Source organism: Camarhynchus parvulus, chromosome 20 (assembly GCF_901933205.1).
Source record: "Camarhynchus parvulus chromosome 20, STF_HiC, whole genome shotgun sequence".
NCBI lineage: Eukaryota > Metazoa > Chordata > Aves > Passeriformes > Thraupidae > Camarhynchus > Camarhynchus parvulus.
In genome coordinates, this window is record NC_044590.1 from 8,990,523 (window position 1) to 9,008,568 (window position 18,046).

General features: G+C 52.2%; 2 protein-coding genes across 2 annotated transcripts; both read left to right on the plus strand.

The window, feature by feature from the left end:
- The first annotated feature begins 1,697 nt into the window (after nt 1-1,697).
- PIGT (phosphatidylinositol glycan anchor biosynthesis class T) lies at nt 1,698-7,144 on the plus strand. The gene is given in 13 exon segments (XM_030963168.1): nt 1,698-1,887; nt 2,265-2,442; nt 3,376-3,503; nt 3,967-4,067; nt 4,223-4,309; nt 4,553-4,640; nt 4,715-4,812; nt 5,105-5,270; nt 5,360-5,560; nt 6,097-6,262; nt 6,382-6,451; nt 6,453-6,466; nt 6,599-7,144. Coding segments are annotated over 13 exon segments (1,740 nt in total). The 3' UTR covers nt 6,852-7,144.
- Nucleotides 7,145-9,918: 2,774 nt separating this feature from the next.
- Nucleotides 9,919-16,462, plus strand: BLCAP (BLCAP apoptosis inducing factor). Its single transcript, XM_030963200.1, has 2 exons — nt 9,919-10,072; nt 16,052-16,462. The coding sequence occupies exon 2, from the start codon at nt 16,137-16,139 to the stop codon at nt 16,398-16,400; it is 264 nt and encodes an 87-aa protein (XP_030819060.1). The 5' UTR covers nt 9,919-10,072; nt 16,052-16,136; the 3' UTR covers nt 16,401-16,462.
- The last annotated feature ends 1,584 nt before the right edge of the window (nt 16,463-18,046 follow it).

Consider the following 18,046-nt stretch of genomic DNA (forward strand, 5'->3'; position numbering starts at 1 on the left):
CTGTGCCCAGGGCAGGAGCAGACAGCACAGGCCTTGGCAGAGAAGGGCTGCAGGGCACCATGGGGAGCAACTCGGGCTCTGCAGAGAGAGCCAGCACAGACACAGCTGGCCTGAGCAGGGCTGGGGTGCTCGTGAGCTGGACCCACCAGCCATGAGCACAGGGGGGACTTCCCACACAGGTGGGCTGAGCAAAGAACATCAGCAGCTGCTCCCCCCATGCTGCTCCACAGGATGGAGGAAGCACCAACATGAGGCCACTTTACAGCCCACTTGGGCACAAAGTTGGGCACAAAGCTGGCCACAGGCCCCTTGCCACCATCAGTGGCTGCAGGCCAGGCAAGCGCCATCCCTGCCCCTGCATCAGCACAGCTGTGCTCACCACGGGTAAAGGAGCCTGGCAGATAAGCAACAGAAGCCAAGGAATGCTCTCCTCATCTTGGCTGCTTCCCAGGGGGTGTTGAGACATTACTGCACTGTTCCTGTGTCAACCAACACCTTATGGGACCAGCTGGAATGCCCCATATCTGAGTGCAGCAGAAATGTGTTGACTGTACTGCCTTAAGCTGGGGAATTGATCAAGAAAAAAGGGGCAGGCTTCATGACTTTTCTGGTTGTAGCACAGGGACTTCCCTATCTAGTGTAATTAACAGCTCTGGGTGGACGTTTTTACCTTTAATTTGGCTGATCAATTCCAAAATGCATCTAAACCTTTATTACCTACCAGTATCCTGTTGCAATGAGTTGCCCAGTGTAAAAAAAAAATCAAATAACAAAACCAACAATATTATGTAAATATTACCTTTATTTTTTTTTCCTGGGCATGCTGACTTTCTGGTTTTATGTGATGCCATTATGTGGCAAGAGGGGGAAAAAGAGATATAAAGTGATTCCTTATTCTTCACAAATACTGAATCACATTGTCAGTTCCAAGTTAACTTTGCATGAGGACTTTAGATCTGAGCAAGTAAGTGGGTAATCAACAAGATACAGCAGCTGGTAAGTGGCAACCACACGTTGTTATAATTTTTATGCATATTTCCTGCTGCAACAAATCATCACCACACTCAGATCATCACGGGGAGAGCAGGAGACGCTGCGAGCTCCATCGCACCGTCACCGCCGGCGCTGCCTTGCTGTGGCTGCCGTTCCCTTTCCCCGGGGGCGGCCCCGGGCCGGCGGGTGTGGGAGCGGGGCGCTCCCGGATGGCTCCGCACCCGGAGACGGGCGCTGCCCGGCGGGAAGGAGCCGAGGGAATGGCTGAGAAGTGGAAATCACCGGGGGACGGGAACAGTCCTCGCAGCGTCCTGGGGCACCCTGCGGGGAGCCGCCCAAGCTGAGACGGCCCCAGGGCCTCCCCTCAGCCCCGATTTCAGAGTGGCGGAGGGGAGCGCTCGGAGAGCCGCTCGATCGCCTCTCACACCACCAGAGTTAACCGCGATCACCCCGGGGTCCTTTCCGACGCAGAATACTCTGTGGTTCTGTGACAGCGCTGGCGCTCGCTGCTGGGCTGGGGCAGGCGCAGGCACAGCCGGGCTGCCGCTTCTCCCCGCGGGGGCTCCGGGCTCGCTCCGTGCAGCAGCTCCGGGGCCAGGCCGGGACAGTCCGGCGCTCTCAGCGTCTCCATGGCACCCCCGGAAGCGCCGCCATTGCCGGCGCGGGCGGAAGCGGAAGCGGCGCGAGGCGGGGCGGGCGGTGGGATGGCGGCGGCGCTGCTGCTGCTGCTGCTCCTGGCGGCGGCAGGGCCCGGGCCCGGGCGGGCGGACGCGGGGCGGGAGCGGCGGGACGCGCTGCGGGAGGAGCTGCTGCTGAGCCCGCTGCCCACCGGCGATGTGGCCGCCACCTTCCAGTTCCGCACGCGCTGGGACGCGGACCTGCAGCGGGGCGCAGGTAGGGCGGGCCCGGCCGGAGCGGACCGCGCCGCTATTGGCTGGAGCGGGGGCGGACCGCGCTGCTATTGGTTGAGACGGTGCGCATGGGCGGGGGTATCGCGGAGGAACCGCGCGACGTGATGGTTTGCATCGAGCGATGACGTCACGGGCGGGAGTGACGTCAGAGGCCGGGTGAGGTGAGCAGGGACAGGGCATAGCGAGGCTGTGGGCACGGAGCGGTGACATCACGGGGGGGGCTCGGGGCCGTGACGCAATCAGGCCGTGTGTGGTGGCGCAAGCAGAGGCAGTGTCGGTGATGTCGCGTTGGGGCAGGCCCTGGTGTGATGTCTGGAAGGGATCGGGGATGCGAGGGGCAGGGACTGACGCTGCCCACAGTCTCTCACTACAGGCTCTTCCCGAAGGCGCTGGGGCGGCTGGTGGCAGCGCTGGGCGTGCGGGAGCTCCACCTCGCGCTCACCCAGGGCTTCTGGCGCACCCGCTACTGGGGGCAGCCGCCCCTCCAGGCACCCGCTGGCGCTGAGCTCTGGGTCTGGTTCCAGCCCACCGTCACCGAGTAGGTACCCCAGCCATGATCTGTTCCTCTGGGTCCCCTCTGTGGCCACTGCTCCCAAGAGCTGTTGTTTGTCCCTCCTGAGGCAGCCACGGTGTGTGAGGGGCCTCCTGGGTTGAAAAATGTCTGCTGGAAAGAAGAGCCCAGGAGTAGCTCTAAAAAACCCACAGAACATGCCCCATCTGTTCACAGGACAGGATGTGGTGCTGAGGGCAAATCCTTGTTCATTAAAGGCCCAAGTAATTCCCCTGTGGGCTCTGTGATGACAAGCACTTAACGATGGCACAGAGAGAAATAACACTGATCTAACCAAGCAGTGGGTGTGTGTGTCATTGGGGGAAAACAGCATGGGGCATGAGGGCTCAGGGTGGATTGCAGGACCCTTGCTGTGCTAATACGGTGGGGCTGTATCTTGGCCTCTCATCCATGACTCACTTCCTTTGACTCCCATCCAATACCTGTCACCATCTCCCTTAGCACACCAGCCCTGCTCAAGCTGCAGCAGCCCTGTGGGGACTCACAGAGCTCTCTCCTCCCTGCAAATGTCCCCCTTGTCTGCTGGTCGGGTCAGCCTTTGGAACTGCACCAAGGCATTACTTTGGGCCTCACAGTCCCTTCCCCATTCACACACATCACCTCCTGTGTGCTCCCTGCTCCCCTGGCCTCTCTCCTCACATACCAGCTGTGCCCATTGCCATATCCCTTGGTTGTCTGATGCCTGTGAGTCCCTGCTGTGTGTCCCTCAAATCTGATGTGTCAGAATAAAATACCAAGAGAGGTGGAGAATGCCAGCCCAGCAGTCTCCCTGCACGCTCAGTGCAGCTTTGGTAACCCAGTGTGGTCACCCTGCTGTATTTACTGAATGTTACTGACTTAACACTTGTTGTTTCAAGGATTTGAGCTGCTGAGTAATCTCTGGTGTCTCTTCTCACACAGTGTTGACAAAGCCTGGAAAGAACTGAGTAACATCCTTTCGGGAATATTCTGTGCTTCTCTCAACTTCATTGACTCGACCAACACAGTGATTCCAACAGCATCCTTCAAACCCCTGGGTTTAGCCAATGGTGAGCCTGGCTCTGCTCTCTCACTCTGCCCTGTGCCACTGCCAGCATTCCAGGTGCAGGTCCTGCAATGACTCTGGGTCTGGGTGTATACAACAGCATCCATTACCATTTTCTGGGAAGAATTTCCTCTCCCTACAAACAAGGCTAGGATTTAAACAGAGGAATCACACAAGTAGTACATGGCTGATGCTCCCAGGCCCTTACCTGTCTCTTTGAGAAGTGTTTTATGAAACAGTGAGGACCACAGGATTTAAGGCACTCACAAAAAAAGATCTGCTAGGATGTATCCTTACCATTCTTTCCAGTCACTCTGAGCAGAGTGGGATCTAGTTCTAGTGGAGCTCACGGCATTTCAGGCATGCTGTGAGGGTGGTGGGATGTGGGGCACACTGGGGGTGGAACACTGCTGCTGTGCTCATGGCTGTAGCAATCCCAGCCTGCTCTCCTCCCTCTCCCTACCCAGGGACAGATCACCATCTCCTGCGTTATGCTGTCCTGCCCCGGGAAGTCGTCTGCACAGAGAACCTCACCCCTTGGAAGAAGCTGCTGCCGTGTGGCTCAAAGGTAAAGACAAGTCCTGCTGCCCAGTTGGGCCATTCCTGATGGAGCTGGGCTCCCAGCAGCAATCTGAGAGCATGCACTGGGAAGTTCCCTCAGGGCCTTCTCTCGGTGGGAGCAGAGGACAGGGCAGGGCTGAGTTTCTCCTCTGTTCCCTGCAGGCTGGGCTGGCTGTGCTGCTGAAGGCTGAGCGCCTGTTCCACAGCAGTTACCACTCCCAGGCAGTGCACATCCGCCCCATCTGCAGGGTAAGTGCTGGCTCAGCTCCCTCCCTGAGCTCCCCAAGAGAAAATTCCAAGCCCCCTTGTCACATTGCAGAGTATCTGGTTTGCCTAGCTACTCTGTGATGGGTTCACTGTGTCTAACACAGCTGTCATCCTGCTTCTCTGGTAATCCCAACTGAAATCTTGTAATCCTGGTGGAGGTCCAGCTCCATCCTGGTGTCCTCCCCCTCCAGAAGGTGTGATCAGAGCTGCTTGTCTCTTGTCCAGGATGCCTCCTGCCTGGCTCTGTCCTGGGAGCTCAGACAGACCCTCACTGTAGTCTTTGACTTCTTTTCCAGTGGCCAAGGAAAGAAAGGTAAGTGTGGTGGCTGTGCTCGAGTGCTCCCAGCCTGCAGCACTTGACCTGCCAGCTGACCTTGCTTCCCACAGACTGGTCCCTGTTCAAGATGTTCTCTCGCACGCTGACTGACACGTGTCCTCTGGCATCACAGAGCAAAGTCTACGTTGACATTTCCCCCAAGAACAAGGTAAGCTCATGGGCCCGAAAGCATCCCCTGCTCCCTCAGTTCAGCCACTTCATGTGGCTCTGAAACATCCTCACCTCCATCCTCTGCATGGCCTGGCCTCTCAGGGGCTAACACAGAGAGGTGATTTCCTTGCTCTGAGCAGGGCTGAGGGTATGAGCCTGGTGCTGTTAGCAAGAGCACAGAGCTGGCTGTTAGGTGGCAAAGCTCAGGGCTACCTGGAGGGACTTTGCTCAGTGCTGCCAGTTTCTTCAAGGGGCACTTTTCCCTTCCATGGTCCATTTGCTCTCCTCAGGAAAAGGAGCTGCTGGAAGTGTCCCCCCCTCCAACATCAGTACACGAAGCTATTGTCCAGGGAGACAGGAGAACCTATGCTGTCTATGACCTGCTGAGCCCCTCCCTCTTCAACACATCTCGCAGCCTCAATGTGCAGCTGAAATGGAAGCGGCCCCAAGACAGCTGTGAGTGAGCAGAACTTCACTTCATCTGCACCACTGGCCAGGGCTCCAGAGCTGAAAATCACCCCGCTGCTGTCCTTGCTCTTCCATAGCGGAAATGCCCATTCCCACGCTCCATGCTCAGCGTTACGTGGGGGGGTATGGGCTGCAGACCGGGGAGATCTGCACCCTCATCTACAACACCCACCCGTACCGAGCCTTCCCCGTGATCCTGCTGGAGACTGTGCCCTGGTACCTGCGCCTCTACGTGCACACCCTGACCATCATCACCAAAGGGAAGGAAAACAAGCCCAGTGAGTGACCCCTCCAAGCAGCGCATGCCACCCCATTCCCTTGGCATGAGCAGCTCATTCCAAAGGTGGTTTAGTCCCTCCTTCAGGCCCCAGTGATCACTGGGAAACTGGATTGTGAAACAAAATATTTTAGGATGTTTTCCTAGCCCCAAGTTCAGTGCTCACAGCAGATGAGACCATTAAGTCTGTTTTATTTATAAGAGGCACATGGATAGTGTTTCATAATCCAATAAGGGTTTGAACCAACATGAATTAATTTTTGTAGCACAGGAAGCTCAATTTAAAACTGATGATTGGGTTTTATTTTGCATTTATACCTTTCTTATGAATACCTGACCGTCATGGGACAGTAGATTTAAAGAGCAGCTAAATTTAGCTTTAACACATGCTTTTTGCTATGGGTGCATCTTCACTTGCCCAGAAAACTTCTCTCAGGACAGTGGAAGCAGGAGCACCCACCTCATGGGAGATGTCCAGGCAATGTGAGATTGGACAAGGTTCCCCTGGTGCCAATGTGGAAATCTCTTTGGGGTTAGGTTACATCCACTACCAGCCAGCCCAGGACCGGAGCCGGCCTCACCTCTTGGAAATGCTGATCCAGCTGCCAGCCAACTCTGTCACCAAGATCACAATCCAGTTTGAGAGGGCCTTGCTGAAGTGGACAGAGTACCCACCTGACCCCAATCACGGCTTTTATGTTGGGTAATGACATTCCTCAGCTCCTCATCCCTTTCTGGGCTTTGCATAGGACTTACTGCCCCGGTCTCTGGAGATATCTTTGGTGCCAGGACTGATAGTGGTGTGTTCTTTGTGCCCTTTAGCTCATCTGTGCTCAGTGCCCTGGTGCCCAGTGTCACTGCAATGAAGGACATAGATGTGGAGCAGAGCCCATCTCTTCACCTCACTGTGAGTGTGCTTGTGCTGGGGAGCAGGGCTGTGCCACAACCTGCAAGCTGTGGCTGCTCTCATCCCCTCTGGTGAGCACAAAGCACTGGTCCTGTGCAGGCTGACCTTGCCTTTCCTTCTCCCACTCTCCAGGTTTCCTTCCTCCGATGGCTCCAGCTATTTTGTGCGCCTGTACACGGAGCCACTGCTGGTGAACCTGCCAACCCCAGACTTCAGCATGCCCTACAACGTCATCTGCCTCACCTGCACCGTGGTGGCTGTGTGCTACGGTTCCTTCTACAACCTGCTGACCAGAACGTTCCACGTGGAGGAGCCCAGCCGGGGCGGGGTGGCCAAGCGGCTGGCCAACGTCATCCGAAAATTCAGGGGGGTGCCCCCACTCTGAGAGGGGCCAGGCCAGCCAGCACTGCCTGCAGGGCTCTGTGGGGAGACAGACAGCAGAGCACTGCTGCCTCTTGTCTTGCTGGAAGCAGCTTGTTCTGTTTTGCTGGCAGGAATTCTCTTTGGGATCCAATAAGCCAAGAGATCAGTTCCATTGCTAAGATGGGAAATGGCTCCAAGCCCATTGACTACTGAACTGCACTGCTGTGGGACTGGGAAAAATAAAAGACTTCTGTTTGGGAGAGGTGTAACTTAGATGCTGGGAATGGTGCTGGAAGTAAACTGGAGTGTTTTGTACATTTGTGCTGCTCCTGATTGGTTTTGCTTTCTCAGCTCATGGGCAGAGTTGACCCTCTAAGACTGTGAGCTGCCAAGTCTGTAGCACACTGCCTGGATCAGCTGGGATTTGATGCAGGCAGGACCAGGCAAGGGGGTTTGATCTGCAGAAAAGAGAGGGATTCATCTGCTCTAACATCTCACCATTCACAGTTGCCATGTTTCACACCTATGTGTCCTGTTGCACTTGGCCACACTGGAGCCAGTTTGCAAATTAATTGTTGGGCACAGGGTATGTCTGCCCCCTCACCAACAGCAAGGGTTTATTTTCTTTCACAGGAAAAAGCTTCTTTTGCTCACAACTTCTATTTGCAGGATTTTGAAACCCTCCACCTGCTCAGCCCTCTGCTACAGCACAGGACTCTCCTGTGCACCCACAGTGTCCCTGGAGCTTTGGGGAGCCTTGGCTCAGCAGACCCCAAGTGCTGAGCTGCAGCCAGCCCTGGGCTGGTAATGCAGGAACACTGGCACCACTGTGCTCCTCAGTTATTTTCTCAAAACACAGATTACCACCTTGTGGTTCGCCCAGAGCAGTGGGAGGTCAGTGGTGGTGCTGCTTGGCCTCTGACAGTGCTGCTTTCAGGGCTACACCCTTTCCATCTCAGATGCGGCTTTTGTGATTGCAACAGACACTCTTACAACCAGCTAAACAAAGGACAGGGAAATCACTGGAAGAAATACTTCCCAGAACCAAAGCAGAGCACAGCCAGAGGTCCTTTAAAAGCTTCTGCTTGAACAGAAAGGCCATAAAAACCCCATGGCCTCCTGTCCTGCACAGAACAAGCTGTTCCCACTAGCCTGGGATTACCTTTCCCTTCCATGCCAGAGATGCTTTTTACTCTGCAGCTCCTTACAGATCCACTCCACTGGATGGCTCCATGCAGCTTGCAGAGCCTGCTGAAATACGAGTTTTGGATGATCCCTCTCTGTTCCTGCCTGCTGAAAAAGGTGCCACAGGGCTGGGAGTTCACAGCCCTGCCAGCCAGGCTGCAAGTGCAAAATGGAATTTCTTTATAGAAAGCTGGAACTACAACCAAAACCCAAGCCAGCACACAGTTCCCAGAGCAGTCTTAGGAATAAGGGTCCACATTACAGTTTGCATAATGATTTGGAGACCTCAAGTTTTATCAGTTGGATCCAGTGTCAGTCCTGCAAAATGTGCTGGAGCAGCCCAGTTCCCTGGGTGAAGCCTGCTTGCTGCTGGTGTTGGGTGGGATCCTGAAAGTCCCCTGAGTGCCATGGGAATCATCAACTGGCATCCAGTAGTTATTTTTACTATGAACCATCAGAGCTGACATCAGCCAAAGGCTTTAGGGCCATTCCTATGCAGTGCCATAAACCAGGAATTTTAAACAGCCCATAAAAATGTCAGCCCAGAATAATGGCAGAGCAGAGGGAAACTTCCAGGCTGGATACACACTTGAAAGGCCATTGGGAGAGCAGGTCTTATCATAACTATCAAAAATAAACAGGCCAGCCAAGTGGAAAACTGTGGGAAATGTGGGTGGCCCTGCAAGTGTGGCTGGGTGGGTTTTAAATGGTTGTGAAAATGCCAAATCTTGGTCTTTGGGGTTTTTGGTTTTGTTTTTCTTGGACTATTTTTCTTCTTTCCGTTGGGTTACTCAGTACAGGAGAGACATGGAGCTCCCCAAGGCGAGTCAGGAGAGGGCTGTGAAGATGGCATCTCTCTTACAAGGAAATCTGAGGGAGCTGGGGCTGTTTAGGCTGGAGGAGAGATGATGGAGAGGGGAGCTTGTCACTGCCTGTGAGCAGCTGCAGGGAGGTGTTGTGAGGATGGAACCAGGGTGCAGGACAGTGGGATGAGGTAACAGGAACACTGGAAGTTTCACGTGGACATGAAGAACTTTACTGCATGGGTGAGTGGAACAGACTGCACTGAGATATTCCCGTGCCCCTGGACATGATGATCCAGAGCACTGTGCTCGAGGGGACCCAGTGGGGCAGGGGGCTGGAGGGATGGTCTGGAGGGATGGTCTGGAGGGATGGCCTGGAGGGATGGTCTGGAGGGATGGTCTGGACGGATGGCCTGCAGAGGTCCCTGCCCAGCCCTGCTGTCCTCCGTGCTTCTGAGGCAGCACTGCACAAGGTGCAATGGAGCATGCAAACACAATTGAATAATAACCACGGAATATGCTGAGTTGGAAGGGACCCACGAGGGTCCTCAAGTCCAACTCCTGGCCCTGCACAGGACACCCCAGGAATCCCACCCTGTGCCTGAGAGCGGTGTCCAAACGCTTCTAGAACTCAGGCAGGCTCAGGGCTATGACCACTGCCCTGGGGAGCCTGTTCCAGTGCCCGACCACCCTCAGGGTGAAAATCCTTTCCTAATATCCAGCCTAACCCTGCCCTGACCCAGCTTCAGGCCATTCCCCCGGCTCCTGTCACTGCTCATGACAGCCAAGAGATCGCAGCTGCCCCTCATGAGGAAGCTGTAAGCAGCGCTGAGGACCGGAGCCACCCCTCGTGAGGAGGCTACAAGCAGCGCTGAGCTCTCCCCCACAGCCTCCTCTTCCCCAGGCCGAACAGCCCAAGCATAGCTCATTATAAGAACCCACAAACACAAAAATCTTTTCACAAAACGCGAATCCGGCCGCGGCCGGCTCCCAGCGCCGCCCCGCCGTGCGCAGGCGCAGCGCCGTCGGCGCAGGCGCAGCAGCCGCCGCGCGGGGCTGCCCGGACCCGCCTGAGGAGCGGCCGCTGCCCGCGCCCCCGCCCCGCCGGCCGAGCAGCAGCGGCAGCAGCGCCCCGCGGCCGGCAGCGCTCCCGGGGACAGCCCCGCTCCCGGGGACAGCCGCCCGGCCGCCTGGAGAGGCCTGGCAGGCCTCTCCCTCCTTCCTCAGGGCGGCCCCGGGATGGCGGCGTGAGGCGGTGAGTACGGGCCGGGGCCCAGCGGCGGGGCTGGTGGAGCGGGGCATCGCTGCGAGCTCCGGGGGTCGGCCGGGGGAAAGTGGGAAGGTTTGTCCCCGCCGAGGAGCCCCGCGCTCGTAGCCCTGAGTGCGCCGGGATGGAAAAGGCTTCAACCGACCCTGAGCTCGGTGCCAGCATGGAAATAACAGCACTGTGTGTGCCCCCCCTCCCTTCCTGCTGCTCTCGGCCGCGAACCTGTCTAGCTCTCGTTAGCGCCTTCTGAAAGGAAAGCCGGGCCCGTTTCTCCCCAGGGCAGCACAATGCTCTGACAAGCTTTTGTCCAGGTAGCTGGACAGGGATGGGCCCTGTGGGTCCCTTCCATCCCGGGGTATTCTGTGATAGTCTGTGAATACAGACTGTTGTGCCTAGCCAGGCACCCTCCCCGAGCACCCATACATGCTTTGAGCCAGATACGAAGTGAGTTTACAAGCTGTGCTGTCATACCAACATTGCTCATGATATCCCAGACATGCAAGTGCAAGAGAAGAGGAAAAACAAGCTCTTAAATGCAGTCCACATGATGCTGAACTCTCCCATACTTCTCTGGTGCTGAAACATTTCAATGGACCCTGCAAGTACTGTCATAGTGCAGTAACCTTTGTCTTTCCAAACTGTAGGAGATAACTCCTCATAGCTGCCCAAACAGCATTTTTGCCTTTCCTCATCTGTGATGCAGAAAACTCACCCTTATCAGGCTGTATTTGGACCTCTGAAGCCTGCTGAAGGCACAAAAGGTAGAAAAGAGGTCCAAATTAAAACTACTTTTCTCAGGGAACTTGGAATGGGCCTGGAAGTTGTGGTCTTTGGCAGTTAAACAGAGGCAGAAGGTGGGAATGAGGACCTCTGAAAATTAATGAATTGGTACAAATGCAAGTACTAATACTTCAGATGACAGCTGTGACTGCTGACGTCTCTTCCCATCACAGAGCTGGCTGACTTAAGAGCTTCTGCTCCTCTGATTCCTGATGATTTCCAGGCCCATTTCAAGCTCTCTGAGAAAAACAATTAGTTTTAGTTTGGATCTCTCCTCTGCCTTCCTGCTCATGGGTGGAGAAGGATTCACCCTGGTGCTGTGAGGGCATTGCAGTCCAGATGGAGTGAGCAGTGCCCCTGGACAAAAGCTCATCCATTCCCCACAGGAATGAAGCTCTGAGGGCAGCTTTGGAAGTGGTGACAAGAGTGGCTCAACAGAGAGCCTCCACTTTTCACCAAGTGGGTTGCTTTGGCTTGTGTCTAGCTTGAGAAATCAGAATACTAACCCCAAGGCTTGGTTAGTAAAGCTCTTTTTGGAAGCTGTTGTGATTATATTGCACCATTTCTGACTCTACACAAAGTGTCCAAGGCATGATCCAAGACTAGGGTAAGGCCTTTGCCAAAAAGTATAGACTCACTCTTTCCAGCTGAGTCATACCAGCAGATAAAGCTATAAAAAAAATTGAAATAATAGTGGCAAGGCTAAAAAAAACCCTAGAGAAGTTAATCCCTGCTGCAAATAGGTCTTAAAGTTTGAGCAGTTATGGTTCTTGGGTTTACGACAGAGGGTTGGCATCTGGGAAGCTGGTCTGCTGTTGCTTTTCTTAGCTGAACTCTTCAAACTTGTCACTTGATAGTTCTTCAGCTCTCTTTTTGTCCCAGTGCTTTAGCTGTTGTGTATTTTTCAGCAGCTGTTTTGGGTGCTGTGTGACATTTGAGTTGGTTCTGAGCACACGCTGGCAGTGTGAAGCACTGCCCACACACATCAGTTGGTATTTGTGACAGGGTTTTAGATTAAAACAATTCCAAGCAGACAGGTGAGCATTGTAGGTAAGAAACACATCCCTGAGCCTTTCTTCAGTTTATGTGCACTGGATAACTTGAGAGACTTTTATCTAACCAGTGTGGCTTTTCATCACAAGCAGAGATTTCAGCTTTTGGGAAAGGGGGAGGATGAACCCAGCACGCCCCAATAAAAAGGTTACTCAAGTGTTTTACTGCAGACCTTCCAGCTCTCAGCCTGGGAGACTCTTTCTGTAGCATCTGCTGGGGGGTTCTGTGTGGACAGCACTGGCTTAAAGGCTGCCTTTGTAAGGGCTGAACAAGCTCACCCTTGAAGTGCTTAGGGAAAGCTGGCTGATTATTCTCCCCTTGCAGGGTAAATGGACTGTTAAAGAATTCAAATGTTCTTGAGAAAGGTACAGACTTGGTATTGACATACTGATGTGCCAAACCCGTGGTGTAGGAACACCTCTCCGTGTGTTAATTGCTGAGTTAGTGTGTAGAATATGAAGGAACAGCTTGCTAGCTCCTCACATGGATTTATTCCAAAACGTGACTGATCCATTGCAAAGCAGTGCTCTGTGCTACTCACTCTAGACCTGTCATAATTGAGATTTTGTTTCTGCTTGGGAAAGGTCTGCTGCTGCCTTTGCACTGGAATTCCAAAATCCTCCGCACAAACACACATCAGTAGGACCTGAATGTTTTTGGGAGGGAAGATGACAGAAGGGAGGGCTGGCAGTGCAATGGAAGCCAGCTAATAAGCATGTGGAAAATTGCTGGTGCTTGCTTATTAAGGAGGTGTGCAGGGAACCTCCCCTGGCTGCTCCTCTGCCTGCAGGAACTGACAGGAGAGGCTCTGGCAGCACGTGGAGATCAGACTGGGACACAGTGGGAGCATCACCAGCTGTGCTGCTGAGGGGTCTGAAGTGAGTTCAAGTGGCTCCAAGAGCTGTGGAGGGGTGAAAGGAGGAAGTGGGAAGGAGCTGTCAGGTAAACATGAGTGGCCACCAAATCAGGTGACATGAGGAGCAGCACAGGGGCAGGTTTGGGGATAGTGGGACACGGGGCTGGCTGAGGCAAGAGGTGAGTCAGGCAGGGGAGAAACAAGAGCAGCTGGCTGAGGGAAAACAGGATGCAGTTGTGAAACCAGTCCTGTTGGGTGACAGGTTATTATTTGCTCTGGAACATGGTAATCTTTGGCTTGGGTTGTGAGAAGGGGACAAAGACAACAAGGTAGGAATCTTTAATTTGCAAATTTCACCTTGCTTGAGAACCCATGCAAAACCAAATATTGTTGTGGCTTCCAGAAGGATCTGCCTGTCCTGGGCATGAAGGAGAATGTTCCCTGCTCAGTGAAGAGCTGATAACAGGAGGTGCTGTTTCTCTTGGATCAATAGAGTGTAAAGAGAACTCAGTCTCAGTGCCAGCTGTACAGAGAATCTCTAGTGAAGAGCACATATCTTACTGGTGGAAAGTCCCTTGAGGGAGACAGAGCTGTAGCAGCCTCCTGTAGTAAGTACTTGGTCTAGGATCAGCTGTGGGATACAGCAGAGGGCCCTCAGCCTTCAACTGGTTGGTAGTGAAGGGACTCCTGAGAATAAAAGCAAAGTGAGTACAGATACAAAGAGCAGCTGTTTGAATGGCTGCATTTGGCAGAAATCCAAGAGGTTTGCAGGTTGAAGAGCATTGGCATTGAAACCTCATAGTAAGAATAACTGCTATTAAATGGTTCTTTATTCTGCAGTGGTTGCATTGATTGCTACAAGCAACTGGTTCTTGCAGGAAATACTGATATTTAAAAATGAGTAACTTGTTGTGAGATGGCTTTGTGTTTATAGGAACTGCTTAAGTAAAGCTTAGACACTTAAAATTAACTCAGTATTTAGAATGTTGTTGTTAAGAGCATTGTAGGAGTGAGGAGGCCAGACCATGAAGTACAAAGTGTAGCTACAACACAAATTATAATAATTTTCTTACTGTAGTCAGCTGTAAAGTTTGGGGCTAAAGGCTCAATAGTGACATATGACCCTATAAAAGCTGAGAGATTTGTGACATTAGTACTGAAAAATTCTAGTTCTTTGTTTCAGCCTTGTGCTACTTAACAGACACATTCTTTACCCATTTCTTTACTCTGGAGACAGAAAACCTGAAGCAAAGTAAGCACTTTAAACTGAAGTTTTGAGAACAGCTCACACAAATTGCCACAGAAGTCAAGCTGATGCAGCTTAGGGCTGGATCTGGTAAAAACATAACATGGTGTTTAGGCACTGATTTTTAATGCTTGATGTTTGGAGCACTTGTGAGAAAAAAAAATGCAGGAAACTTCAAGAAGGGAACATTTCAGGAGGATTAAAGCAGCTGCAGATCATTGATTTAGTAAAACTTTACTGCATTCAATGCAGTCTGAACTGAAAAGTTGGGTGATGGGGTTTGATTACCTTCCTGTTCAAATATTTGTTGTTAGATTTTTTTTCTCACCATTCTTCCCCTTGGAAAAAAGTTCTGTAGTACTTCTGTGGTATTGTTTACTCCAGAGACATCTGAGCAATTCACAAAGGCAAGCAGACAGCATGCTTTGTTATGAAATGAGTAATAGCTAATTCCAGTTTACAGATGGGGGAAAAGGCTTGGGACTAGAATTGCCCTTAAAGATGCAAGTGAGTGACCTGCCTAAAACAGGACTAACACTGGGAGCTTTATTCCTGTTACTTGGCTTTATCTGTACTGCAGCATAAAGTAACTTTTTCCTTACTCTTTTGCTACTGAACTGTAGCTTAGTTTTACTAATTGAACTCCAGCTGCTCTCTCTGCTGGAGAGCACTCCCTTGCAGGAGCACCAGCACAATGTACTTTCCCCACATAATGTTTGTGCTGGTGGAGATGTTGGCCTGCATTTTCTTACTGACATTAAAGTAAAATAGATGGTGCTGCTCAGGATGGCAGCGTTTCCTGCTGCTGACAGCAGAGCCCATTCCTACCTGTGAGACAAGTCAGACCTCAGAGTTCTTTTGGAAGAGAACCTTTGTGGTTTTCTCTTGGCTTTTCCCTGCAATCCCTCATTCTCCCTCCCTTTGCCAGGAAATCCCTTCTCCTGCCAACAGGAGCCAGTGGAATGTGCTGTTTGTTTACATTCTCACTCCTTCATCCTACTAACCTTCCCACCCCCCAGCTGTAATCCTGACAGGCTCGGCTGAGCCCTTCATCCTTCTGAGGGATCACTGCTCCATTGAGTAATTGCACATACAAAGCTTTCTGCAAGGAGCTGTCCCCACCAGACTCTTCTTGGTGGGGGTGAGGCATTTATTGTTTTTAAAGCTGTTTGAAATTCTTGAAGGGGTTTGTAGTGCTTCAAAGGAAAAAACAAAAGCACACATTAAATGTCATTGAGGTGGTTGCTAAAGGTAGGAGCAGGTTTTCTGGACTTGCAGCATGCTGCCATCCCTGCCTAGGAAAGCCCTTAAAGCCCAGTTTCCAGAGGGTTTTATAATAATCCAAGTGAGGAAATCCTGTGTTTACAGCACTTAATGGAAATTGCCATTCTGAGCCTGTCCCCTGGTTTGATCTATTCACATACTTCATCTTATCTGATGAAGCTGTTTAGCAAGGATTATAAATCTTTAAGCTGGGACTGTCCTCCCCTTTGTTTTACAGCCTGGACACTGCTAGGGCTTTCCTGGGTACCTTGATGTGTAGCTGGTCTGGTGCTGTCCTGCTGGAACACTTTATTGTTTGTGTGCAGAACAATTCCTTACACTAAGGAATTGTGAATTCCTTAACACTTCTCTGTAGCACCAAATAATGATTACCCTTCAATTGCATTTCTTTATATCATCATTCCAGCCTTTGCACTGTCTTGTGTGTAGGGAAGGCTGTGGCAGCTTGTTTCCCATTTCCACCTCTCCCTTTCTATCCAGCACTGTGCTAAAAGGGTCTCACTTGTTAGCCTGGATAAAGGCCTGAGGAACAGAGCACACAGGATGCACTTCTATACCAGCATTAACTGACCCTGTCCCCAGCTGAGTGGTTCAGAAAGCTTTTCACCAGCTCCAAAACACACCAGAATTTAGTACTGGGAGTTCAACCATCAGCATATGATGCTTGGGAGTAAATGAAGCTTTAGAAGAATGTCAGTTAATTTTTTTCCCTGCATTCCGAGAGTCTGACATTTCCTTCTCCCTACAGAGCAGCCTGCCCTCCGGAGGAGTTGCTGGAGCCTGTTCTGGAGCACATCTGACTGCTACTGCCCACGAGGCCCCAGCCAGCCACCATGTACTGCCTTCAGTGGTTGCTACCTGTCCTGCTCATACCCAAGCCCCTCAACCCAGCATTGTGGTTCAGTCACTCGATGTTCATGGGATTCTACCTGCTGAGTTTTCTCCTGGAACGGAAACCTTGCACAATTTGTGCCTTGGTCTTCCTGGCAGCTCTATTCCTCATCTGCTACAGCTGCTGGGGGAACTGCTTCTTGTATCACTGCACAGGATCCCAGTTACCGGAATCAGCTCACGATCCCAGCATAGTGGGCACCTAGAAAATCATAATCTTCCAGTCTGCTGAGGGCTCTTGTTTTGCTTTTTAAAAAAGGGGTGGGCCTGGGGAGGAGGGGGGTGTTGGGTGTGGGACTGGAGTAAGGACAACCTATTTCCTGTAACTGTGCGTGGACTGGAGTGGCAAATTCTTCCCACTCTGCCTGTGAAATCGACTCGTTTACTGTGTGAACTCTGGCAGCACCACCTGCTTTTTTAGGAGCAGAAGTCTTTCTTTTTCTTTCCCGTATCACCGGGAGCAGACACCAGCCCTCTCAACTGAGAACTGCTGGAAGCCTAAGCTGCTGGCCCCTGCCCAGCTGGGAGTGCTGGAGTTGTGTGTCACTTGTCTGCATTAGGCCATGGTGGTCTAACTCAGGGCTCTTGGCCCACTGATCCTGCTTGAATAGCTACAAGATTCTCTCAGTCTCTCTTTGTGGGGAGCCAGCCTTCCCACCTTGCTGATCAAGGGCGAGTGCAACAGCTCACAAATGGACTTGGCCAAAAGCTGCTGGAGCCAGAGGCAGTTGAGTCATCTCCTCCTGCTCAGCCTGCCAAAGAGATGTGTGCACTGCCCAAGTGCTTTCTGAACTCTGCTCTGAGATCCCAGCCTGAAAGCCTCAGTAATGCTGCTGCTTTTATAAAGCCTGACAGGCAGTAGAGACTCTCTCTTCCCCTCCTCCTCCATGTCCTGGGTTTACCAAGGTATTGACCATTGGGAGAAAGAACCAGCATGCTGCAAGACACAGGGTTTTGGAAGCCACTGTGAACTTTACCCTACAGAACTCATGCTAGCCCAAAAGGCTGGGTGTGGGCAGGGCAGGAGAGGATCCATTAGGTGGAGGCATGGCTTGAAGCAGTAAATGCTTCAGCCATTTTCAGAGATAATGGTTTTGGGCCAGAGGTGACAGAAGGTGCTGGTGCTACTGACTAGAGAAGGGCAGAGGCTGGAAAAATGCCTGGTGTCTCCAGCTTCCCTGGCAGAAGGATGTCAAGAATCCAAAGTGATGGTGGGTCAGGCCTACAGCCTGGGGCAGAGGTTGGTTTGTGAGAAGCCTTAGAGGTTGGCACAAAACACCTCTAAACTTTGAAGGTTTTCCTCCCCTTTGCCATCTGTTTGTCTTTCTTTCAGTCTTCTGGTGGAGAGCAGCAGAAGTGGCTGTTGCTGTCCTGAGGCAGTTCAAGCTATGAGGTTGTGAAACTTCCAGAGTATTGTTTGTTCATTGCACAGCTGTTCAAAATGTTTAATAAAGCTTTATAAACTTTGGTCTATGGCCTCCTGCCCAGCATGATACATTGGCTACTCATTGTGGATGCCTTAGCCCAGCAGTCACGTGTCCCTGCATTGTTCTGTTCCCAGCACAGCAATCCCCAGCAGTCCCCCGCAAGAGGCATAGCCTGTTTGCCCTGTAGCTCCCAGTACTGACTCTTCTTGATTGTTTGGGCAGACTGGGAGCCAGACTGGCAATCCCTAACCAGACTGATCTCACAATCAGAAGCACTCCTGTGTCCTCTGTGTTTCTATACTTACGTGACAGATTCCCCTTTTTCTTGCTGCTTAGGAAATTAAACCCCTGAGCTGTGTCCTGGAAGCCACTAATCCCCAGCAACAGTAAAAGTGTCTGCTGGGTGCCCACGTGGTGTAAGCCCA